The sequence below is a fragment of the Melospiza melodia genome, chromosome 6, assembly GCF_035770615.1.
Source record: "Melospiza melodia melodia isolate bMelMel2 chromosome 6, bMelMel2.pri, whole genome shotgun sequence".
Taxonomy (NCBI): domain Eukaryota; kingdom Metazoa; phylum Chordata; class Aves; order Passeriformes; family Passerellidae; genus Melospiza; species Melospiza melodia.
The window spans coordinates 58,297,137-58,322,573 of NC_086199.1; the positions used below are offsets into that span (position 1 = coordinate 58,297,137).

The 25,437-nt window shown below is 43.5% G+C and overlaps 1 protein-coding gene across 2 annotated transcripts; it reads left to right on the plus strand.

Moving 5' to 3' along the window:
- The first annotated feature begins 6,288 nt into the window (after positions 1-6,288).
- RIC3 (RIC3 acetylcholine receptor chaperone) lies at positions 6,289-23,445 on the plus strand. Of its 2 annotated transcripts, none has more exons than XM_063158517.1 (6): positions 6,289-6,419; positions 12,068-12,291; positions 12,893-12,971; positions 14,421-14,514; positions 19,196-19,344; positions 20,454-23,445. In XM_063158517.1, exons 1-6 carry the CDS (start codon positions 6,290-6,292, stop codon positions 20,939-20,941), a joined length of 1,164 nt encoding a protein of 387 aa, XP_063014587.1. In that variant the 5' UTR covers position 6,289; the 3' UTR covers positions 20,942-23,445. The 2 variants fall into 2 exon arrangements, with proteins under 2 accessions (XP_063014587.1, XP_063014588.1); XM_063158518.1 differs by having other exon boundaries at positions 19,199-19,344.
- The last annotated feature ends 1,992 nt before the right edge of the window (positions 23,446-25,437 follow it).

A 25,437-nucleotide genomic window follows, 5' to 3' on the forward strand; every position in this document is an offset into this window, starting at 1 on the left:
TTGCTATCATGTGTTCCAGGTACAGGTTGTTGCTGAAACAGTGTTTCAATCATAGCATCACCTCCACACTCTTTTCCTTCAGCAGCTCTGCAGTCACTGCTACCTCACATGCTCAGCAGAAGTAGACACATATTTATTCAGCCTGACCCAAAAAGTAGCAGAGTATTACAACCTTCTCTCTCTGCTCATTGGCTGATTGCCTGCCCAAGGGGGCTGCAATAGGGCTGAGCTCAGCAGGAGCTCTCTGGGCACAAAGAACAGCTTCCTTAGGAAAATGTCTGGGCACACAGAACAGCTTCCCAGGGAAAATGTCTGGGCACACAGAACAGCTTCCTAAGGAAAATGTCTGGGCACACAGAACAGCTTCCTGTGGAAAATGTCTGGGCACACAGAACAGCTTCCTGTGGAAAATGTCTGGGCACACAGAACAGCTTCCCAAGGAAAATGTCTGGGCACACAGAACAGCTTCCTAAGGAAAATGTCTGGGCACACAGAACAGCTTCCCAAGGAAAATGTCTGGGCACACAGAACAGCTTCCTAAGGAAAATGTCTAGGCACACAGAACAGCTTCCTGTGGAAATGTGATGCTGGTTTGCTTCTGGTCTGTGAGCTCCAGGTGACTCCCCAGGCACAGCAGCCGGGCCCATGGGAGAGGCACAGAGAGCATTCACAGACACGGGCACAGATTTCCTATCAGAACTGCCACAGCCATCCTGCAGGGGGTCTGGTCTCACTTTGGCACAGACCAGGCTGCAGGGACAAAACCCAAAAGGCTCTTCTGGCAATCAGATCATCCCCCAGCAGACACTGAGGACAGTCAAATACAGGTATATCAGAATCAGAGGTGTCTCCTTGCACTAGGTCATGATTTGGCCCATTCTATATAATCTATCTTTTTTTTTCCTAATCTTTCTTTAGAAAATACTTTGTAGATGTAGATGATTATGATTTACTCCTCTATGAAATGTATGTCTGTCTTTAGTTATATGAACACACCACTGGCAAGCTGAGCCCACAAAACAGTTGATTGATTTTCCTTGAAGGCCTTTCTCTCTTGCCTGGCTTCCAGTAAAGGAAAGGCCCTGAAAGGTGCAGCAGCTTTATAGCAGACATAAATGTTTATGTCACAGGTGTCTGAAGGCAGCAACGTGAACCCACTTCTCCACTCTTTCCTATACAGCTCCTAACTTGTTCTCCTTGGCTTCCCACAGTAAAAGATGCAAGTGTGGACTCAAAATAATTTCCCCCCTTTGAACAGTGGCAGTCCTGCCTGTCACTCTGCATGGAAAGTGCCTGTAAGAGAGCACATTAGAAATGTTGATCTGAATTATAAAGAGATCCAAATTGTCTGGAGTTCTGCTGATGTCAGTGAGAATTTACATGCACCCCAAGCGTGCTGGGGTCCATGCAGGTGCACCTCCCAAAGACAGAGGAGCTCATTGTGCATGACTGTGCCTACATACCTGAACAGAGCCAGGCTTTGGGAAGCTGGCACCTTCCCCTGTACAACATCTTCTCTAAGGCACGCCTTGCATCATAATCAGCACCATAAACACTCCCTAAATTATCTCTACCTGAGCCACAATGAAATCATTGAGAACTTTTATTTCTAAGAAAAGTGGAAGTTTTCTCTGGTAATGGATAAAATTGTAGTTTAACTGGCCCTAAAGGTGGTTGGCATGTGGTAAAAAGGCCATGTTCTCTGGTTCCTACTGTACTAAATGCATCCTCCAGCTGAAAGAAAACAGTGATTATCAGAAAGTCAATTGTCATTCTGCCTCTTTAGAAAAATTCCCATTAAAGATAAAGCTAATTTTAATTAGATTAAGTATCCAATTACTGTAATTACATTTTTAAAAAATTCACATCATGAGGATGACCCTTTTAAAAAGGGTTACAAGAATAATTAGTGTATTCATATTAACCAAAATGTATTGGATAATATTTATACCCAGAAGGCAAAGTACATTACACATATTTCACCTTTGGGGAAAGCTTGCAAATGTTTTGGCAGTGGTATGAATATTTATAGGGAAGAGCGTGCTTTAGTAAGATTATATGAGAAAGCATTTATATGCTCACAAATTTTTACCCAAGGGTAAAGTATACATAAAACGTAGTGCAGAGATTATGGATATGCAAAGTGCGATTTTAGCGCGGAATTCATATCAGTTTGTTTAATTAATTGGAGCAGAATGCTTTTTTAATTCTTTTTTTTTTTCTTTTTTTTTTTTGTGACAGAATGGCCACAGAATTCATCAGAGCATTGATCAGTAACACCAAGAAAGGTGCCAGGATGTGTTCTTGACCACACTGTGCAAGCAATCCCATCTGCTGCCGGATCTACCTGAACAACTCACCACTGAGTCCACACTGCTCATTTAGGGGCTGCCAGTCCACACTGCTCATTTAGAGGCAAATCCTCCAGCTCTCAGCAAGAGGAAGACTTGAAGAGGCACCAGATAGGTTTGCTCTCGCACAGAAGACAAGAAACCACACCCTTGTTGCAGGCTGCCCCCAGAGGCACGCAGGACGTGACCCATTTTTGCTGCTGTGCCAGCTCCTGTGCTGTGCACAAAGTTCCTGCTGCAGACCACTGAGACCTTCCCAGAGAGCTCTGCCTCCACAGCCCAGCCAGCGATTTCTGCCTGCTCTGCAGCTAATCAACAGCTCTGGGAATTGCCAAGGAATTACATTCTTCCTCACAAAACAAGCTCCCGAGCTTCTCACTGGTGTTAGCATTTGCCTACTACTGCAGCGTTTGGCTCTCAACTACTAAGATACTCTGCAGTGAGAATGCTTGCAGCATGCACATAGGCATGCCCCTAATTTAGGTGAGGAACTGTGGTAGCACAGCTTCTGACAAAACCTAGACAAATGAGGAAGCTCTTGTGTCATTTGTTAGTTTGATTAAGTTAAGAAATTTCTTCCTGATTTACATTTATATCAGAGATTGTTCATTTTTATAGCAATTTATACGTGGCCAGTCAAGAATGAGCAGACCAAAAAAAAAAAAAGAAAAGATAAAAAGACAGGTTTTAAATGATTCATTCAAGTTCTTTCACATTAATTTTCTCTTCACTGAATTATCAGCCATCATTCTTGAGCATTCATGCTTTTCCTATTTTTCAGAACAGTTGAATATTGCTTTATTCAATACCAATCCAAAGTTTGGTTTTCCTATGGCTCATGTAGATCCTTACCTACACATGTGGAAAATGTTCTGCCTTCTGAAGATGACCCTTCCTCCACAAAAGGTAAAATTTTAAAATAAGTTACAAATACTTGTGCAAAGGGATGGTTGCTTTATTGCTGATTTTGCCAGCCAGGATAGCAGCATGAACGTTTACAATTTCCACAAATCCCACCCTCATTTGCTGGGTTTTGAGCTGTCTTGCAAAATAAAATAGCCCAAGAACATCCTTAAGGAAAAAGCTTAAAAATAAGGAAAAAAACCCCACCTCTGATTCATACTGGCTAAATTGCCTCTCAAGCTTTGTCCCATAATAAGGAGAAACTGGAAAAGTCAGTAAGCATGTCATAGCAGAGAGACAGGTAGGTGGGAAAACAAGAGGGTTAAATAAATAGGAATAAAATTAAATTACTTTCTAACATTCCTGTCCAGAAGTTAAAAATAATTTTTTGGAAATTTCTGTTGGTACCTGCTGAATATCCATTTTACTGGCTGAAGGGTATTTTGCTACATAATTGTTGTTTCTGAATATTGTAAACTGCTAGAGAACAACAACGTATTTTTCATGATGGAATGAGGGAATTGTTTGTTGTTAGTGAACTGATGACACATTTCTGATCAAGGCAACGCTCCTTTTGGTGCCCTCACTTGTTGACTTGGCCTCTGGAGGCATCAGGAGTTGCCGACAAGTTTAGGAAAGAGGCATGGACACCAAAACAACAGCTCCCACAATTCCCATTTCCAGGAACAGTGCAGGGACTCCCAGCAATTCTACTGTGGGAAGCCTGAAACCTGGTGAATGAGGGATGGGTGAAGGTGCAGAAAGGACACAGTCCAGCCAGGCTGGTTTGTAAGGGCTGACCAAGGACTGCTGTCTTCCCACAGTGAAGGTGCTCACTAAGAAGGATTTCTGGAATTGTCCATCCAGTTCCAGCTGCTCATATCTCTTTTGAAGTAATTTAAGAGCCTGTGGTATTCTGCTGCCATAGCGGTCTGCAGCGTTAGTCAAAGCAATTCTGCTCTCAGCTCAAGTCTAATTAAGGGTAGCTCTTGCGTAAAGTGAGTTAAATTCAGTAGTCACAGCCCAGACCCCATGGAAAATAGTCTAATTCAACTGCAGTAATACAGTGTAATATAAATATAATGGAAATACAAAACCATATAATTTAATTTGACATGACTGACAGTTTTTTGCTTAAGTCGGTGAAAATGAACAAGTACAAACACTGAACTTCCCTCTTTGATCTTTTATTGTTAGTGCAATAGGGAGCTGGTTTCAGGATGACTTTGCACAGCAGCACCCTAAACAAATGCACTGACAAGAGGTATATTTCACACCCTCTTTTGAACATATATGCACATTTCTGTTTTTTGTTGTTTAAGATAGTTGAAGTAAATTGATTTAAGTTTAAATATGGTCTGAACTTTTCTACATCTGTCCCATGTGCACAAAGGAAGGAAACAAATGCACAAGGAGAATCCAGGTTAGCCATGGCCTCAAGCAGTGCTTTTACCCAAACTGCCTTCTTGCCCTTGCAGCCTGGCTGCCCGAACTGCAGCGGTCCTGCCACAGGAAAGGTCCTGGCCTCATGTCAGACCAGGGAGAATGAGAAGCATGCTCCCATGGATGCTCCGAGCCTTGTGCACCCTGTGCCCACCTACCCCATCACTGCCTCCATCAGAGACCAGCTGTGACACTGCAGAGCAGGGAAAAACAGGGAACAGTGGAGATCTTTTTTTTTCCCCCCAGAAAGTTCCAAGTGCTACAAGCAAGCAAGGACCAGAGCCTGGGAAATGGTTATGGGAGGTAAGGAACAATCACAGAGCAGTCTCAGTTGGAAGAGATCTTGAAGACCATGATGCTATAAACACCCTGGGGAAAAAAAACAACAAACAAAACTCTTGCTGACTCCAGACCCTGGCCAGAGTCTGGAATGGGTTTTCCTTTTTGCCAACTCCATTCTGGACCCCGGCCGGAATCTGATCCAGGTTTTCCTTTTTGCTGACTCCATTCCAGACTCTGGACATAATCCGGTCCGGGTTTTCCTTTTAAGGCCCACTTTATTCTGGACCCTGGCTGGAATCCAGTCCAGGCGTTCCATTTTGCCGACTCCATTCCAGACTCTGGCCAAAATCTGGACTCTGACTGGAGTCCAGTCCGGATTTTCCAATTTTCCGACTCCATTCCGGACTCCAGCTGGGGTCCAGATTGGGTTTTTCTTTTTGCCGACTCCACTCCTGGCACTGTCCGGAATCCGGGGTTTCTTGAGGTCAGTTGGGGTCTCTTGAGGTCAGTTCGGGTTTCTTGAGGTCATTTGAGTCCCTGGTGGGGTTACTTGAGAGCATTTGTTTCGAGGAAAACGCACAAACACCAGAGGTTTTTGTCCTCGAATCTGAGAATTAGATAGCTTTATTTGAATAATGGGAGACAATCCACTGGGGCACACCTGCAGGGTTTTCCTCCTCTCCATTTTGGAAGGATCGGCCTTTTATCCCAATTCCTGGCTGCATGTTCCCCTCTTCCTTTTCCCACTGGCTGAGGTACTAGGAAGGCACAGCCTTCCTGAACCGCCTCCCACATATCCCACCTTGGCCGTACTGTTTTACCCCAAAGTTTTGAAGTTGAGGCTTGTGCCTTCCCTTGCTGTCGGGTCTGCACTGCAACAAACCCAAAGTCAGTGGAGACATTGAAACGAGTCTTAAAGACATTAACACCCATCAAATTGTTTTTAAAGACATCATGCATCTTTCATATCTAATCTAAGCCTACTCTCTTTCAGTTTGAAGCCATTCCCCCTGGGTCCTGTCACTACACGTAGAAGACCCCTCTCCATCCTTCCTGCAGGCTCCCTTCAGGCACTGAAGGAGAAGAAGGGAAGTTCCATGTTCCCTCCGCCGCTCTCCGAGGCTCAGGGGGGTCCTTCGAGGCCACAGCCCAGCCCATTCCCTGCAATCCCCACACCGTTCCAGGGCCGCAGCCCATCCCAGCCCATTCCCGGCCATCCCCACACGTTTCCAGCGCCTTCTCCCGCGCTCCCCCCGCGCTCCCCTCAGGCTCCCGCGCGGCGCCTGCGCGCGCCTGCGCCGCGCTCCGCCATGGCGGCCTGGACGTGCTGCCGGGTGGCCGCCGTGTCCTGCCTGGTGCTCTGCGTCTCCCTGCTCCTGCCGCGCACCCTCCTGCCCCGGGCCGGCGGCAGGCAGGAGCCCGGCGCCGCGCCGCCCGAGGGTAAGAGGCCGCTCCTCGCCGCCGCCCCTCCTTGTCCCCCAGTCCCCGGCCGGGACGCCGCGGTCCCGCTGGGGGTGAGCCCGGGGCGGGCGGGCTGTGGGGGCTCCGTGAGGGGCCGGGGCTGCCCGCAGGGAGCTCCGCCGCCCGCAATGGAAACGTAGCGTGGTTCCCTCTTGGCGGGTCTCTCCCCCGTGCTCATCCCTTAGCGACGCGTGCAGTGCCGGAGGAGTCACTCGTGGTTACCGCTGTGATCTACTTTCTTGTTTTTCTAAGTAGTTTAGAAACTTCTAAATACCGTTTTATTTATGTGCGGGGTATTAAAGCTTCCCGAAAAATGACATCTTCATTCCACTTTTTCTGTTTGTTTTTTTTTTTTTTTTTTTTTTTCATTGCAATACATCCCTTCATTATTTTGTTATTTTGTGTATGGAATGCTTTTGTTGTTGCATACGAAATAAAAATTCATTTGAATCGTCTTCATTGTTCAGTTTCCTACGCCAGCATTTTAAACTTTAGTTTTCATGCACCACATCCTCACAATGCGGTGGCCGTGTGATGCATTGTTTTAGGCTCATTATTTCAGTCCTGTCCATGTGCCCCCCAGGCTGTGTCCCCGTGCCTGCCCTCCCACTCTGCATGTCCTCCCTTTAAGTTCTCAGGGAATGGGCTCATACAAGCATCTCCCTTCCTTTTCATGCCCATTGCCTTGTACTGTAGAGGTTATTTTTGCTCAAGGCACTGCACAAGAGAAGCTGGTACCATAACCTCTGGTCGTGGCAGAGGAGTTATGCCCAGGGCTGCCCACAAGCCAGAGATGAGGCTGGTGGGAGCACAGAGCACTTACAGTTCTTCAGGGTGCTGTCCCACGGGGACTCACGTTCACTGAGTGCCTTCTGCATCCTTCCAACAGCCTGGTTCTTCCATGTCTGCACTCATCAGTGACATGGATTTTATTTAGTTTTCCATTTCAGGGTTTTCTAAGGACCATCAGGCTGAAGTTACTGCTAAAACAGTGTTACCTTGAAGCCAAATACAGGATTTCCGTGCCACAACAGCCCTTTCACAGTTACCATGTTTATTTTTGATTTTTGAGAACTTGAAAGTAGGTTGGTCAGAACTGTAGATCTGCAGGTGTGTAGCTCCATTGCAGGATGGAAAAACCCATAAAGGCCCAGCAGCCAGCCCAGGTGAGCACTGTGCAGTCACCTGCCTGAAGCAGGGGTGGGAGCAGATGCTCTGGGAGGTGGAACCTGGCTCCCCATTGACTTCTGCCCCTGTACGTCTTCCAACAGATCCCACAGTGGTACCAGATGATGGAATTTGACACTCCATTTTCCCACAGCACTGCAGTCAAGCAGTTATCAGTAAATGTTGTGGTGCTCCTTCCTTTGGCTGCAGGTTGATCTGACAGAAAATAGCTTTAAAAATCCTGACAACAAACTTTCAGTGCCCTCCAATGATTTTCAGTGCCCCCCAGTTATTTTCAGTTCCATGTGTTGAATGAATGATGTTTGTACCTACTCTAGCACAGCTGTTTCTGAGCAGTGCTGTGATGGGGTGGCTTAACCACCTGCAGCTGCAGTTAAATGATTAAATTAGGTAACATAAATACTCTCTGCATCCTCAATATTATAAATACTCCCCATCATTGCTGCAGAGATCACAGGACAGCACAGGTCTGTGTGTGCCTGGTGCAGCCCAGCACCTGCCTTTGGCTGAGGGTGCAATAACTCACCTCAGCTGGTCGGTTTCACATGAGAGTTTATAGCCCGTGTTTTCAACTTGATGGCAAGGATTTCATTACACCTGCTCTGCAGACCAAATTGTATTTCACCTGAAGTTATTTTTTTATTGGAAGAATAAATCTTGATTGAACCACTTAATTCATATCTCTGTCATTAGTTGTCCTCCTCAGTGCACTCATAACTGCAGGAGTTTCAGGGGCTTGAGGTAATCATGTCATTCTTGAAGTCAATAAAGTGCTTATGGTAGTCTTAGGGGCAAAATGTCTCTGAATAAAACATGCTTAAAATTTAGTACTGTTTGTTAGAACTCAATGTTACCAGAAGGCTTTTTATCAAAACAGGCTTTAGGCATGGGAATGGAACTTTCTCTAATAAAGTCATTTTCAGAGGTCTCTTTTAGGAAAATGGTGAGCATTGGACTATGGAAGTTAATATCTTCCAGATAGGAATGTTGTTCTTTTTCACAGTAAAAATTTCACATATATAACAGCTTACTTAAAGAACTTATGTAGTTCTTTAAGTAAGTAATACAAATGTGTTTGTATTACATTCCTAGACAGGCATTAGAATGTTTATCTTTTGTTAAAGAGGTGCAAAAGGGAGACCTACTAGCAGTTTTAAAAGTACGTTTTAAGTCTAGTGTTCATAAATAAATGCCACACATTTTGCAAAACCACTCTCTGAGTTGGGAGTTTCAGATAAACCTTACAACTCCCTGAGAGCAGCAGGCTCTGCTTTCTTGCAAACAATCAAGTGGCTTCAGCTTTACAAAAACAATATATGACAGTTCAGGTAACCCCTCTGCTCAACTTGAATTTGTGCAATGCACACATCAGTTGCCTGCCCAAAGAAAATGATGTGGCAGAGACACATATTACCTACACTAAGAGTTGCTGAATAGTACAGTGACATAAGTCTAAATAAATTTATAAATAGTTGAGTTGAGCTCAGCAGCAATTCCTAAAACCCATTAAGTAGAACACATAACAGCTTTCCTGGAAAAAAAGATGCTTAAATGATCTGAGTATCATCATCTGGTTGGTTGCTGTATTCATTGTGTTGTAAATACCATTCTTAAGATTTGCTTCTTTTCAGCTGTTAATATTGTTCCAAAATTAAAAACCCCACAGTCATTCTCATGTGAAAATGCCATTAAGGACTACATTCAGAAACTACAGATTTTTTAACACCACAAATGTTTCTAGGGTATCATTTCATTTTTGGACTTCAAGCTCCTGAGGGGACTGGGTTAAACAAAACAAAACATGCTCTGCTTGCCCTGTAGCTGGTTTGCAAAGCTGATTTGAAGCATCAAAGCTAACAAGATTATTAAATGTGTAGGATAAGTACTAGGTTAAAAGATTGCAAAGCCAGGTGGTGTGTGCTTGGTGGGAGTTACCACAGTCTGCTCAGGCTGTCACAGGGGAGTTGAGAAATATTTCAGAAGCAGAGCAGCACTTTGGCACCCTTCAAAGCTAACCAGGGTGGTCCCACAGCATTCCCAGAACAGGAAAATGTCCTGTTGAACTACACACCAGCCCCACTGGCAGCTGGGTAGGGCAGCAAACAAGGACACAAGACATGCCCTCTGTGCTCATCAGGTGTCACTTGATTTTTGTGATGTTATGGTTCCTACATGCTATTGTCTCCATTTGAAAGTGGTGTGTTTCATCCCTGGAAGTGTGGAATCTTGTTCAGGTCACAGTGCACCCAAATTGTTCCATTTTCCATTTATAGACTGTGCATTCAAGAGCCTTGTGCATATGCTGCTTTCAAGTTGCTTGTGCCCTCAATTTCCTGAGTAATTTGCATGGGTTCTTCACAGTAAAAAACTATGGAAGATAGTATTTGTTTATTAAGGAAATAATTATAGAAGTGTAAAATCAATAGGGTAGGTTTAGAAATAGGAGTCATGAAATTCCCTTTTAAAATTATCTTGATAATGAAATGTCTAGTGTCTGTCCTCTTGGCCTGAATATATTGAATTGAATTGAATCTTTTAAAGCACAAATGAGGCCTTGTGGATAATTTAGAAAACTATCCGCTGTAAATACAGTTTCACCTCTGTCAATTATTTTCTGCTTTCTTAATATCTCTCTTTTTTAAAAATAAACAATATTTACATAAGTATAAGATATTTTATAAGTGTTTACCTACCCTGCTGCTTCATCCCCACCTTGGTGCTGCTGCTCTCTGCACGACATCACACTTGTTTCCACAGTGACCTACTGCTGCAGGGCATTGCTGCTGGAGCAGGGGGACTTTCTTGTAAATAAGATGCTGTGCTTTCCATCACAGACTTTGAATAATTCACTAAAATTTAAGTACCTGATAACAGCTTCCTCGAAATTAAGCTAATCTGAGGGTGGCTTTGGTCAGTGGTAGGGTACCCTGGCAGTTACACTAAAGAACTCATGGAATGTGTGCTATCATCTACAAGAAAAATATTTTTTTAATAGTGGAACTTCATGAATTATTGATACCACTTCCTAGTAAGTGTTTATTGCAATTTTCTGTGCTCAGGAATTTAGCTGCCTGTGATGGTGTTTCCTAGCAAGACCAAATGTTAATTAAATTTTTCTCTTGTGTCTCATAAAAGCACTTGCAGCTGCATACTCGCAGAAGTAAAGTCAGTTATAAGCAGCACCACTTCAAACCTGCTTTTCATTTTCTTTCTGCAAGCACAGGCAGCCTGTCCCAGCACCAGGCAGCAGTGTCCAGGCCATGTGTGCCAGGGAGGGGGAGTTTTCCAGCTGGGATCAGGGACTGAGCTGCAGCCCAGCCTGGCAATCCCCATCCTTGCTTCCATCCACCCCTCCTACCACCAGATTCCATGGCAGAGGAGCTGAGTAACTCAGCCCAACACCAGTCAGTGGAAGGGAGTGCAGGTGCACATCCAGGCTGGAAAGCAGGATATCAACTACACAGAGGAGTAAAATAGTGAATTTCACAGCAAAACTGTTGAATTGGTGGCAGCAAGAAAATAGAATAATGCATGAGCTTAAATTTATTGAGGTTCTTGTGCCCTTCAGTTGCATGAAATCATTAGCAGCACCATTTCAGGCTCTCTGCAGTCTTACTCTGGCATCTGTACATCCATTTATGCTTGCTCTCCTGTCTTCTGTTAAATTAGCTCTACCTAGAAAGGTTAGAAACTTCTAAATTCATTTCCCTCTAAAATGCCAAAGATAATATGTCCCAGGCTATATTCAATCTCCTGTCTCACACTGCTTTACCTTAGACCTTTTTAAGGAGAACAGCTTGAGGTAAAACCACTTTTCTTAATCTTTCATTACTCGCTTGGTAAAATCAGGTAAAATACTATTTCTTATGGCAATAACAAAAAATCTATGCTGAGCAAACACTGCAGTCATGTGTCAGGGTGTTAGGTGGATAATGGTTTGGACATTAATACATTTATACATTAAATGTCTTTAGGCAGTATTGAAAGATCAGGCTCACAGTGGAAAACTGATATGTTGTGTGGGGATCATGAAGAGAGAAAGAAGTAGGAACCTGGCATTTTTTCCTGCTGGAGATGCTGATCTGTTGGGTATTTGGACAAGAATATACCTATTAAAATTCCTGCTTTGTTAATTGCCCTGCCAGCTCTTTCTTTGCTTAAAATCAGGAGATTTTAATTGTGTCATTCTACTCCTATTTGTGTAGGAGAAAAATTGCTATGAGTAAATGGCTTTAAGTAAAACCTAACTCCCAGCACTGCACATCACAAGAGACTGAGGGCTGAGATTACAGACTTAGTCCAAGAAGTTACTTATTCTTCTGTGCTGGTGAATTAACAAGCAGAGAAAATAGGTCACTTGCACCTGCTGCAGGTTTATGCTACGTGTAAAAGGGTGGAAAGCAAGAGAAGGGAAATGACCATTGTGTGGTTTTTTGCAGGGAAGCTCAGTCGCTTTCCCCCGAGGATGCATTCCCACGGCACTCCCGACGGCCGAGCTGTCCCTCATTTCCCAAGGTCTCACCTCACTGAAGCAGTTGCCAAGGCCAAGGCAGGTGGAGGTGGCAGTGGAAGCACTGGTGGAAGTGGAAGAGGCCTTGTGGGACAGATTATCCCTATATATGGATTTGGCATCTTCTTATATATTCTGTACATTTTATTTAAGGTAAGGCAATATAAATTGAAAAGTCGGGGAAATAAAAAACTTGGGAAAAAATTTTATACACTCATTTCAGCACCTTGTTCCATTTCAGCTGTGCTCAGAAAAATGCTTATGCTGGACCTTTGCCTGGTGGTCAAAAGATTGGAGTATTCTGTGGGTTTTGCTATTGCAAAGACTGTAACTAAGAATGCAGGGAAGGATTTCTCTGATCCTGCATTGGTCTCTGACTTCTTAAAATTTCTATTTAAAAAAGAAAAATTTCTTGAAAAAAAAAAGGATTTTTTTTCCTCCTGGAAAATGTGCACATCTAGAGTAATGTTAGATAAATTTTGAATATACATGTAGTATTATTTTCCCTGTTATATGTGGCTACATATTATATGTACTTTATATGTCACATGTTGTTATTTGTTCCAAGAGTCTGATAGGAATTTTCAGCTGGCAAAATCTTCCAGGCATATTCAATGGTTTTGCTGGTGGGTGTGCTTTTCCCTGGCTGCCTTCTGGCCTATTTCAGTTTTTTGTATTTTTTTCCATTCCCTCTGGGGCTTGTCTGTTGCTATTGTTGTGACTCATAGAAGGGCCATGTTCTTGTCCTCATCAGCTGGCTTCCAAGGGAAGAACTACTCCTGCAGAGCGGAAATGCCCCCCTGCTACACCTGGGAACATGAAGAGGAAAATCAGTGAGTATGGCTCTGAGCTGGAGCTGTGTAGCTGTTCACTCTGTAATGGTCCAGCAGGGCTCTTCGAATTCTGGGTGCACTGTAAAGCTGATATTCCCTCCCACCTTCCCCCCCAAAAAAAACAAACCCAAAACCAAGCCAGGATATTCTGTGTTGGAATGAGCAAGAGTTCAAAAGAATTACTGCACTGTCACTTTCTAATCCCATTCAGCCCATGAGGCTGTGATAGCAGCCTGATCCCAAGCCCCTCTGGAAGAAATGGCTTTTCATGAGGTTTGCTGAATTAACTGCACGGATTTGCTGAAAAGCTGTGTCACTAATGATTAAAAATGGATAATAGGATGTCCAGCTATAACTATTGTATAATCCCTAACAGTCTAGTAAGAGCATAGAAAGATACCATGAAAGCTAGTTTAATTTTTTTTAATTGTTGAATTCTTAGCCATCATCAGGCGCTTCCCTAATTTGTCCCTTTTTTGCAATGCAGAGTTTTCATGCATGCAATAAAGAGAGCAAGCGGTATTCTGAAATGTTAATTTGATTTTTCCTAAACATTGGTGAGATAGATTCAAGTATTTGTAGGCACTTAATAGATAAATTAATAAGTTTACTGCTGAGGATTGGAAGAGTAGTTATCATTACAGCGTTTAAATGTGTTGTGTTTAGCTGGCTAAACTGTAATAGGAAAGGAAAGTACTTAAGGCTTTATAGAAAGTGGTAGCAGGAAGGCAATTCTCTTAACATAGCTGTAATTTTCTTGACATTAATGCACATATTAGGAATACCTAATGTACTTAGTGCTGTAGATTGTGCCTGGCAATTTTGGGCAATATATTAGCAGTGGTAATTATATTTTTTTCTCTGATGCTTGGTGATAGAAAGTAACTTTGCAGTAAGTTTACTTTGACATCATTATATCCCAAAGAACCAATGGTGAAAATTATTCTGCCTTTTTTCTAGAGCTCTTCATTTATATTCCTAAAGCATTCATGGCAAGCTGTAGCAGAGCAGGGGACAGGTCACTGGATTAGGAACCTGAAGACTGAGTCACCACTTACATAGTGACTTGGAGGAAGTAACTTCCTTTCTCTCTGCCAATTCCCCTTCCTCTTCTTTTAAAGTCTCAGACATGCAAAATAATTACATCAGTGTTGCATTAAGTCATGGCAATCTGTGCAGGATAGAGGTCTTTGTAAAAGCAGGATGTTTGTTGATGGATTTCTCCATTCCTACTATGTTGAAGTTCCATTGTGCCTTTGTGCTGCTTAAATGGGTGTAATATTGGTAATATTCTTCACCTTCTTAGGCCAGGAAGGGTAGGTAGAACTTTCTAAGCTGTTTTAGTTTCCTAAAAGGCAGTTTGGTTTGGTACAGCATTTGCTACCTGTGATAATGGGACAGGGATACATTTTCAAGGCGCCTAGGGATTTTTTTTGTTTTGTTTTACAGCTGACTATGAGCTCACTCAACTCCAGGAAAGACTGAGAGAGACAGAAGAAGCAATGGAAAAATTAATTAACAGAGTAGGACCTACGTATGACAGGTGTGTTTCAAATTAGAGTATTTTAAGGAGAGGTTCCACTCTGATTGGAAATTCAACTTTCTTTCATTATCTATATTAAAATAGCATTTTTGTTGCTACTTCAAATTATAGAAGTTTGATTTTACACATCCCAATTCTTGTTCTGCAGTTTTTCTCTTTTCAGTATCTATATATAAAATAAATAATTTTTTCCAACTTCATTTCCTTAACTAGAAAAGCAATTATCCCTATCTCCTCCCTTTGTACAGTGTGTGGAAGAAAATAACAGATATATGTAAAAAGAAGATAAACCATCTACATTTAAAGTACATAAAACAGCCTGTTTTACGTGACCAAAATAATATCCTGAATTATTCTTTTCCAGTTCTATGGATTATTTTCCTGAATTGAAATGCTGTTATAATCTATGTAAATTCCTTTTAGAATAACCATAACATTTTTCTTTAAGGCAGAATTGTATAATAATCTGATTACATAACTTAGTTCCACTCTAAATTCATGCATTTGCTTCTAAATATGAAAGACAAAGGGTTGTAAAATCAGCATTCAAAATTTTATTATGTTTATTAATGTTTCCTACAAATCTGATATCACCAGTCTATGTTACAAAGAAACACTGGAAACAAGTCTATGTTTTTCATAAGGAGTAAAAGGAATAGATCAATAGGACACTGCTTAACTGCAGTGTGAAAACTGAAATACCATAACTATGAAGGTGAGGTTTGCAAAAAATGAGAACTGTTCTGGCTGTAAATCATGTTAACTTTGTCTGGATCAACCAAGGCCTGTTTTAATCCATCCTGTAGGAATTCTGTGCTGAACATGCACATTTTGTTCATTTGTGGCTCAAACCACTTGTCTCTGAGTGCAGTTTTGCCCACTTTGGGCTGTGCCCTGTGCAGTCTCAGGCAGACAAGGTGCCCAACCTGCCCATGTTCAGCCAGGTCCCAGGGGGAGAGCCCCTAAAGTGCCCTGGTTTTGTCAGTGGAACAGAAGGATCCTGCTTTGACTGCCACTCATCCCTGTGCTGGAGAGCTGACACAATGCTCTACACGTTCCTCTAAGCTGACAGAAATAGGCTTAGGAACTGCCCAGATATTGTGCTGATTCTCAGGATGGAATCTTTTTTTTGCTGAGAAAATCGGTTTAGGGTCTGATCCAGTTTTTGTTCTACTCTGTGTTATTGGCCCAAAGCCTCTATTTAGCAGAACTTCCCTTCTTTGTTCAGCCAGACTATTTATATAGATGGGTCTAAAGGTCTCAGGGGAAATGAGAATCTGAATTTAATGAAGAATTTTGTATGTTGCCTCCTTGAAGACGAGGGGAAAGGCACCTCTTGATGGAGCAAATAGCTGTTTTCAAACACTCTGAAGCTTTCTTAATCTACTCATTAATTTCACTAATATTGGATAAATATTAAAATAAAACCTATGGTTAGAAAGTGTAGTTAGAGTACTGAGCTAGGCTTTTCAATCTGGATATTGATGGATTTAAATAAAAAGGAAAGAATAAGAGAGTAAAAATGACTTGAGCTTTATCTATTGATCTGCAGTTAAACAGAAACCCTTACACAGAAAAGTCAGAGACAGAAATAACTGGTATCAAGCTTCAACTAATGCTGAAAGACCCCAGGTGAGACCATGGTCCTTTACACCAGGTATGGCAAAGCAACAGCCAGCCTGTGTTGTAGAAAGCAGCAGCCAGAAACTTGGATTTGCTTTTTTTTTTTTTTAATGAGTTGAAGACCAACCTCCAAACGAACTGAGGGGACTTCCTTCTAAATCAGCAAACCAGTTGGAATTACTCCACTGTTAAGTAGAGAAACAACCTTCCAGAAATGCAAAACTATCAAAAAGTACAAGTACAGGTACTTTTAATGAGGCCTAGCATATTGTAAGAAAAATGAGAAGCAAGGTAAAGAAAGCAAGAGGAAAGAGGAACTGCCTGGCCAGGTCCTCAACAATGTAACCAAAAATTTCTGTTTCTGATAGTTAGGTAAGAGAAATAATGCAGATCCCCTACCTGTTTTTAAAGTCTTGTTTACCAGGCTGTCTACTGGAAAAACTTCTTTGTTATGATAAACTGAGTAAAGGTGATGGAAGAGTGAGAGGCTCTGTGGGGTGCCATTTGCCATTTTTTGGGATGTAGCTGCATTCTGACAGTGATTACCTTAAGATCATGAAGCTAAAAAAAAATACCAGTTAACATGTCTGATATGCCATTTTAGATTATTTAGATTATTTTCTCTGCAATCATTATGGCTCTTTAGGAAATGTTTTAATCTCACAGTAAGAATAAGAAGCCTTTACTTTACCTGTTAGTGAGCTCTTTGGGACTCTACAAAGTGTAAGTATTGCCATTATGAAAAATAATACTTGTGTTGGAGCTACAAATACAGACAGCAAAAATAATGACCTTTTCTTGAACTGTAAACCTTCTGCATCTGTTATCCTCTGAGTATTCCTAAGTGCATTATAGCCTGGTAAATCTCCCATGTGCAGGCAGCCAGATGTCTTACACACTGCCAGCAACCTACAGTAAGTCTTCCCAGAGGCCTTAAATGAAGTCAAAATAACACATGGGCTTTAGTTTCTCCCTCTCTGCAGGGAAATCTGCCTTTTAAGCAAGGAATTTGGAGGAGGAATACTCTGAAATACAGAGCCCTTGTGTTGCAATAAGACAGGAGTGTTTTCTAATGAGGGTATCCCACATATTGGGAATTTTCCTGTATGAAATGCCACAGTGATGCAGCTGCATTGACTGATCCTGTTATCTGAGCCAGCTTATCTGCCCAATGTGCTAAAGAGATAGGCCTCTCTGTCTTCAGCCAAGTGATATATATTCAAATTTGGTACAGTTTTGTCTGTTAAAGGAGGATTAGTTCAGCAATTCGGTCACAGCTTTGGTCAAAGGCTTGTGAAACCACTTCTTTTTGAGGACCTCTTAATTCACATCTCAGATTCCACATCTGCATAAGCCAGGCTTTTGGGAAGGTGCTGTCTCACACATTCAGTTGTTTGTGGATCACTGCCTGGGGCAAATCAGTGTAACCTATGTATAGTGTTGGGATATCAGCTTTTCAAACTGTGGGGCAAAGTGCTCCTTGGTGTAAATGCAGAAAAGTGATCTCAGGGAAGCAGTTTAATCTAGGTAGGTGCTGATCAAACCAGTTCCTGAGTTAAGTTCAGTTACAGCTGTGTACAATATGCAGCCCAGGATCAGCACTTCCACCATCATCACACCAACCAGCAGCAGGATGCTAATCTTACTTTGAACCAGTGTGACTTTGCTGCCCTTAGTGGAGTAGCCATTGTGTCACCATCACTCCCATTTAGGCAGAGTGGCACAAAGTACCTCTTGGAGTGCTGCTCCACTCCCAGCAGCTGGTAAGAGAAAAACCTGAAGAAGGACATTGCAAGTTTATTAGAATTCTGATAACTAAAATGAGGCTTACATGACCTAAAGCCAAAATCTGCCTCCAGCTCCTCTCTTCCCATCTTTTCCCTATGCTTCACTGAGCAGCCTACTCAGTGAATCTGCTTTTGGACATTATCTGTCTGTCTGTCTGCTCTCCAGACGAGGGATCACCAGAGATCATCTGTCTGACCTCACATCCCACCTGCAGTTCAGCATTCTGTGCATGCCAAGGACCACCCTTACAAGTAACCGGGGGCAGCAGCTCCTTACTCCTACACAGATCCAAAAGAGCTCCAGAGGAGTGCCTTGAACTAGCATTACTGCTCAAGAATGACTTAAACTTGAAGATATTATAATTTTAAACTCAAGATGAAACAAGCACCAGTGGTCAGAACCGTTTTCACCCCTGGTGGCAGCCAGTGCCTTTCTCATTCTGGCCTACTGAGTTAGCAGACTGCAGAGCACCCCCCTCCAAATACCACCCTTCTGTCCATAAGATTTTTAGAAGCCTTGTTTCTTTGCAGAGAAAATAACATGTAAGGACTACATGATCTTATCTGTTGGAGGCATTTTTGTTGCAGTAGTAGTTGTATTACCTAAGCAGTAATATTTACTAGATCCAGCAGTGGAGAACCAGTCAAAAGTTTGCTTTCCATCTGATAAAAATCTCAGTCCCTGTAATTCTAAAGGGCAAGTGACACTTTTGTAATACCTTCTTTCCATTCTTAAATCTTCCTTCCTGTTTCTGCCCCCCACCTCCCCACCAGGCTGCATTGTTGACTTTCTATAATGACATGATGATCTGTCCAACTTGCACATTTAATGGTCATAATGAGAGATTTTAGAGTCTTGAGACTAATCACTCTGAGAAATTTTGATCAGCCTCACAAGCAACACATGTAGCACTGATTCAGAATTTAATTTCCTTAAAATATTTAATACAAGGCACTGCACCCTAATTCTTACCTAACACACTTTTACAGGCAAGAAATTTCTGTAATGTCTTTTGTATCATAACTCTTTTTTGTGTGTCACTTTTATCTTGCTCTCACATTGGCTTTACCTGCCTTCCTTTACCTGTTTAGATTGGCAGCTTTTTGGATAAAGGCATAAACTATACCCAGCTGAGCACATGCTGATGGTGAGGAAGGATCACACTCCTCAATAGGTTTCATCAGACTGTGCTACTGGCTCGGTTGGGTTCAACCTCTTCTCATAACTTGCAATAACAGTGGACTAAATTCTGATGTCTAATATTTTCTAGCAGGACTCAAAATGTTACAACAGACCAGGAAAAAATGTTACTTCAACAACTCAGAGAAATTACTAGAGTTATGAAAGAAGGAAAATTCGTAGATGACATCTCTCCTGAGAAGGAAGCTGAGGAAGCTCCTTACATGGCGGATTGGGAAGGTAAGCGAGAGCCTTTCTTACCACTACCCTTACAAAAAAATGGGATAAATATTACTCACAGTTCCAGACCTTTTCCAATTTTGGTTAACGTTAGCCTTCCTTTTCCAGAAGCCAGTGTTCAAAACTTTGCAAGAGGTTGCTTGGCTTTTTTGTCTCCAACCATAACAGAAAAAATTAGATTTTGAGGTATCCAACATTTCTTTTAGTGTAAAACCTGCACTATGTGCTGCCCAAAGTGGCATATGAATATTCACATATATTCCATCTGCTGCTGGGGATTGGCTGCTCTAGGTTTATATCTTTCCTTTTCTGTGCTGAGCTGGATTTCATGACAATCATAAGACCCTTGGAAATCAGATCTGCATGTTTTAGATAACTTACAGTTTTTACTTTTGATTAGTCACTCTTTGTTAGCTCCAATATTGAATAAGTCAACTCCAAGAAGTCTTTTAAAAACTATTTATTTTAATGTCCTTTCTATTCCTTGGTGTTTACCTTCTACATAAATGTGTTTTCAAGACATCTTAGTTGAGCCACTCTGTATCATAATTTTAAATGCAGACTTAATTTCTTGCTTTTTAAAAAGCTTCAAAAATTATTCAAAACATAAAGCATAAACAGTGCCCTTGAGCTCTGCTCATAAAGCCAAGTTTATGATATTATTTCTAAAATGAAATGCACAAAGTCATTGATATATCTGTTTTTTCAACTTTCTCAGTAATGCTGTTTATAGCATGTGTTCAAACCATGCATCAGCCAATCTGTAGGCAGAAAAAAAGAAGGATCCATTCAAAGATCTAAGACACACCATTTTTACGTGTTAGCCCCCACAGCTCCCGGCAAAACTCAGGTTTCACTCCTGAAAGTCAGGGTTGATATCCTGGCTCCCTAAAAGTAAGTGAATTTTTTTTTATCATCTCCCAAGAAGACACACTTTGCACACTCTTGCCATGGATTTATAGTGTGATGTGTACATGGCATTAAAGAGCTGACACTTGCACTGGCAGTAGGAAAAACAACTGTCCTGGCCAACTTTGCATCCACCACTGAGGTCAGGACTCCTTTTAAATGCTGTAGTACTCCAAGCTGCATATCCCTTTATTCCTAAGGTTATCCAGAAGAGACCTATCCTGTGTACGATAATTCTGATTGCTTCAAGCGCAAGCCGGACACGATCCTTGTAGATTACCCTGACCTGAGCCAACCCTCTCCAGAAGAGCTGGCAGAAAGAATGGAGGGCATGGAAGATGAGGAGTATCCCTATGATGAAACCCTGCTAAGTGATCTCACCACAGGAATGGATGGTCAGGATTTAATGCAGAAAAAGAATGATGTAACTCTCGCTGAGGAGGAGAAGAGTGACCTTCCTCCCAGCCAGAGCACTGGGGAGTGCTGCTGCTGCTGTGATGATGATCCTGCTGTCATAGCAGAGAATGCTGGATTCCACTCTGAGAGCTGCAGTGAAGTAGAAGAGACAAGCCAAGAGGACCTGTCTGTGGAGTCAGAAAATGAAAATGCTGCATTGGAAAAGCAAAAGCCCAGTGATTCAGAGCAGACAGGCACACTGAGAAAGCGCAACACCAAAGTACTTGATTGATAGGGACAACCATCAGGATAGTAAAGGTGGAGGTCATGAACTGTCATCCATGTGGCTTTTGTTCCCACTGAGGACTTCTCTGTGTTCATCTCCTTGTACCTAATTGCATTCTCATGGTACCAGTCACATCATCTGCCTGAACTGGAAGCCAATGCCCTCTTTCATGCACTCATCATGGGTTACCATGATGCTGCCAACAGTGCTTTGCCCTTGATTTTTGAAGCCTTGTATTTTGGAGCAGATATTTGTGACTCCCTCCTTTTCTATTCTGAAGGAGTTGTCTTGGGTTTTGCCCTTTGTCATCCCAGAGTTAACCAAATGTCTCTTCTGACTTTTCCAAAACCATCTGTGTGATACCAGTTAGGAGAGTTGATCAAATCTTTATATATACATGAGTTTACTGGGATGCTGAAGGACAAAATATGCCTTCTTTCTCTTAGCTCAGTGTTAACTGTTCAGCAGAGCAGATCATAGTCACACACATGACTCTCTCAACTTTGTCATTGCTCTCTACTCTTGACAAACTGCTGTCCACCAAGCTCCTCTGCTACACCACAGCACCTTTCCCATTTATTCCATGTTGTTGGAACGGTAGCCTAATCCATGTTGTGTTATTTGTGTGAGCAAGACTGAAGCTCTGTGAGTTGTGCTTTAACTTTGCCTTAGCTGTGATGAAATTCCCAGATGATTGCAGGAAGTGGACCACAATGTGTGAGAGCACTAAAAACATCCCTAGAGATTAAAACCAAAAAAGCAGTGTTAAGGTTTGTCTGTAAAGGAGAGAACAGCATGAGGGGGACCCTCAGACTGAAGGTAGCAGGTAGGCTTTTCCTTCTTCCTAGAAACCTGTGGGGTTTTCATGCTCTTGGAATGCTGTTGCCAGGGTCATGTTGAAGCTGCTCCAAGTATGGGGTGAGGAGGGTGCTGGAGACAAGGGCTCCTGAGGAGAGGTGGCAGGAGGCCCCTGTGCCCAAGGGACAGCTTTTCTTGCACAAGCAGCATGGCAGGTGGGATGGGCTCCAGGAAAGGTTCCCTCAGCTCTCCTGACCTGCTTCTCCCATACCTGGGCACTTTTCAGGCCCACCATAACCCAACCCACACCACACCCATGGCCCAGTCACAGAGGCTGTTTGTGATGTCACCTGTCCCCTGAGTGCTCTGGCACTACAGAAGCAGGGCCCTCTGCAGCAGACCCCCATCCACCCAGCTCTGAGTGGCCCTTGATGAATGTCTGGAAGAATGAAAAGCCAGAGGAGCGAGGCAGGTGGCAGACCAGCTTTGTAAGGGACTTACAATGATGGCTGAAGAGGAAGGCATGTGCCAGGAGGAGGCCGTGGAAGAGGAGGAAGAGGAGGAACAAAATCCGCCCTCTGCCATGAGTGCCAGCGCTCTCAGTTCCCTGGTGATGGCCATGCAGAGCTTGGCTCTGTGCCCAGGAGGGGACGGGGTGCGGGCCAGGGACAGCGGCCTGCCGGGGAGCCGCTGGAGCAGTGAGCCGGGCCCACCCCTGCGAGGGACAGCACAGAGACACGGCCGGCAGCACCCAAAGGGGGACTCGCTTTCCCTGGGCCTGAAAAATGGCAACAATCGACGGTGCAGGAGGAGGAGGGGAAGGAGGAGAAGGAGGAGCATCAGCCCTTGCACCATGAGAGCCGTTGCCAACGCGCGAAGAACGACGCGCAGCGCCTGCCTCCAGGAGTTCTGGCGGCTCAAAGTCCGCACCTGCCTGACTGAAAAATAAGCAACAAGACAAGGATGAAAATCCTGTCCTTCCTCCTTATTTGGTACTTCGGTGACAGCACCTGTGCTCCCACGACCCCTTAAGTAGGAGGTGTTTTTTGGAAACTTTCCAGTTCCATGCCCTTGTCCTGCTTTGCTGGTGCCAGCTGACATCCTGAGGTTTTTAGGCTATGACATCAACAGTTTGAGACAATTTTTTTAAAGAGTAAAGTTATCATAATGAAAGCATGGAGCCCTAAGAATTTCTTCTTTGCAAACATGCTAGGGAATATTACAGAGTCCCAGCCTCCACACAGGGCCTGTCCTACTAGCTCACCTATTCATGTCCTGGCGTCAACCCTCATTTGTTGATTGCTATGCATTATATGAGCCCTTCCTTCTCCTCCCCTACCCAACCCTTCCTGGAGCTCCTCAGGGAAAGACATGAATTGACTTGGCTTTCACCAGGCTACTGTGCTGGGGTGACAGGAGTTATCCCCAAGAGGGCCACTGAGGTTCCTGGGGTCTGGAGGTGGGGTTTCTTCAGTCTGAGGGCAACAACAATCCCTGATGGATGAGTGAAGTCAGCCTTGCATGAAGAATATTAGCAGACCAAGCCAAGAACGTAGACAGCTGTTTCTTTGGAGAAGCAACAGATGTCAGGAAGAAGTGTTGGCCTTCACATGGAGGTCCCTTCTAGCTGCTTCATAGGAAGTTCTTTTCGATGTTGGGAAATAATAAATTCTAAAAAACCAAACCAATAAACCAAAAAAATAACAGGAAAATTTCTTTCTTCCTCTCTTTTTTGGGATTTGGTGAGTGCCTATGGATTCCTCTGTCCCCTCTTGGTCTCCACAGCCCTGGAAAGGTACTGGTGTGTGGGGTACAGGCCCAGCCCAGGCCTTGGAGATGGTGAGGAGTCCCACAGCACACAAGGGGAGGCTGAGGGAGCTGCCTCTGGTCACAAGGGTGGGGTGGTGGGGAAGCAGGTGCCCAGTGAAAGTGTGGATGCCCCATCCTTGTCAACATTCTAGGTCACGTTGGCAGGGGCTTTCACCAACCTGGTCTAGCGTCAGCCTCACTCCAGTGTTCAGCCAAGCCCTTACATCATTCCCCAGTACTCCCAAGGAAAAGGTAGGAGATGTGCTGGAGCTCTGCTGTGGATACAGGCACACAGCCCAGCATGAGGCTGACACCCTTTCCCTGGCTTGTCCCAGACTGGTAAGTGCTCCCTGGGTGTCACCAGAGCTGTGACACTCTGAGGCAGACAGGAGCACAGAGCAGGCATCCCACTGCATCTGCACACCCACTATGGGCCTCTGGGACACTGTTTTTTAATGAAATAAATTGGAATCCCCTGCTCTGCACCAGCTCCAAGTCAGATGCTGGGTGCCCATCAAGGTGGGTGCCAGCCTGGGGCTGCCCCCACAGAATTGCTCCCATCAGTGCTGGGATGGGGTGTGGGGGGAGTGCCCATGGCAATGCCACCCACCACAGCTGGGGCAGCCCAGGGGAAGGGCCTGTGCCCCACAGAGTCACCACGCAGCCCCGTTTCATGCCACCCCATCAGCCCAGCCTCCAGAGTGTCTGTACCCCTGAATTATGGGTCTGGCTCACCAGCTGCCATCACCACAGGAAAGTGGATCTGTGTTGATCAGGAGCTCCTCGTGATGACCATCATTCTCCAGATGGGAGTTTCACACTCCTTGGCACAGTGTTATTGTGTGCTCCTAGAATAGTTATGCTGTACCAGACATTTTCTCCCAGGTTTGCAAAACCTCAGCAAAGAGATTCCCCTTTTCAATGCCAGGTCTATTTCCCATCGTTTCAAGCACTAAGAAGGACTGAACCCTCCTTTTACATGGGGGAAAAAAAGGAACTGAACTCCCCTTTCACACGTGCCTTGCAAGGGCTCTAATCCCTTACACATTAGGAGCTGTTAGGGCTGCTTCTAACACCTGTGACAGAGCTAAAGGATTCCTGTTTCTTTGCAGCCCGGTGCCAGAGAGCCTCAAGAGCTCATCCCTGAGGTGTCAATGGCCTTGGCAGCCCCTCCCCAGGGACCAGTAAGTGCTCTCTGAACGTAGCCAACCTTGCCTCCTGTAGCAGCTCACCAGCAGCCTTCAAACTGGGATTCCTACTGTTTGAATAATATTTCCTTTCCACCCTTTGCCTCAGCTTTGCCCCCTCTGAACAGAAATGTCTGTTTAGAGGAGCATTTTAGAAAAGGACCATCAAATGTGTCTCCAACCTGCTCACTTCTACTAGAGAACACTCATAATTTGAAGGAGAGCTTAGCTAATCAAAATGAGGATTCTCAGAGAACTTTGATGAAATAAATCAAAATCATAGGTCAGAACATCAGCAAAGCTGGGAAATTGAGAAAAAGTCACAAAAGCCCAGGTGAATGCCCACTGGAAGCAGTCAGGCTCTATAAAAGCACATGTGATGTTTCCCACCTGGGAAATGAAATGGCTGTACTTTTTGTTAAAGCTAAAAGAAATAACACATGTATTGTTAAAAGAAAATATTATTATAAAATTAGATTTTAAAACCCACAAATGGGCTTAGTTTTCCCTGCATATCTGAGAATCATTACAGATTGTTTCAGGCAATTCATGGAATCAGGATAAAGCAAAAAGTAAGATCCCTGCTGGCCCCAAAATACTCTAAAGAGGATTAGTTATCAAATAGTATTTGGAAAACAGATAAATATCTTAGAAGTTTATGACCTAACTCTTTTCATTAGCAATTAGTGTCCATATCTTGGATTTTTA

Excerpts from the sequence above, each read along its gene's own strand:
- RIC3 (XM_063158517.1), top strand. The coding sequence starts at position 6,290 with ATGGCGGCCTGGACGTGCTGCCGGGTGGCCGCCGTGTCCTGCCTGGTG. Across the intron at positions 6,420-12,067 it reads CGGCGCCGCGCCGCCCGAGG|GGAAGCTCAGTCGCTTTCCC; the intron begins GTAAGAGGCCGC and ends GGTTTTTTGCAG. Across the intron at positions 12,292-12,892 it reads TTCTGTACATTTTATTTAAG|CTGGCTTCCAAGGGAAGAAC; the intron begins GTAAGGCAATAT and ends TGTCCTCATCAG.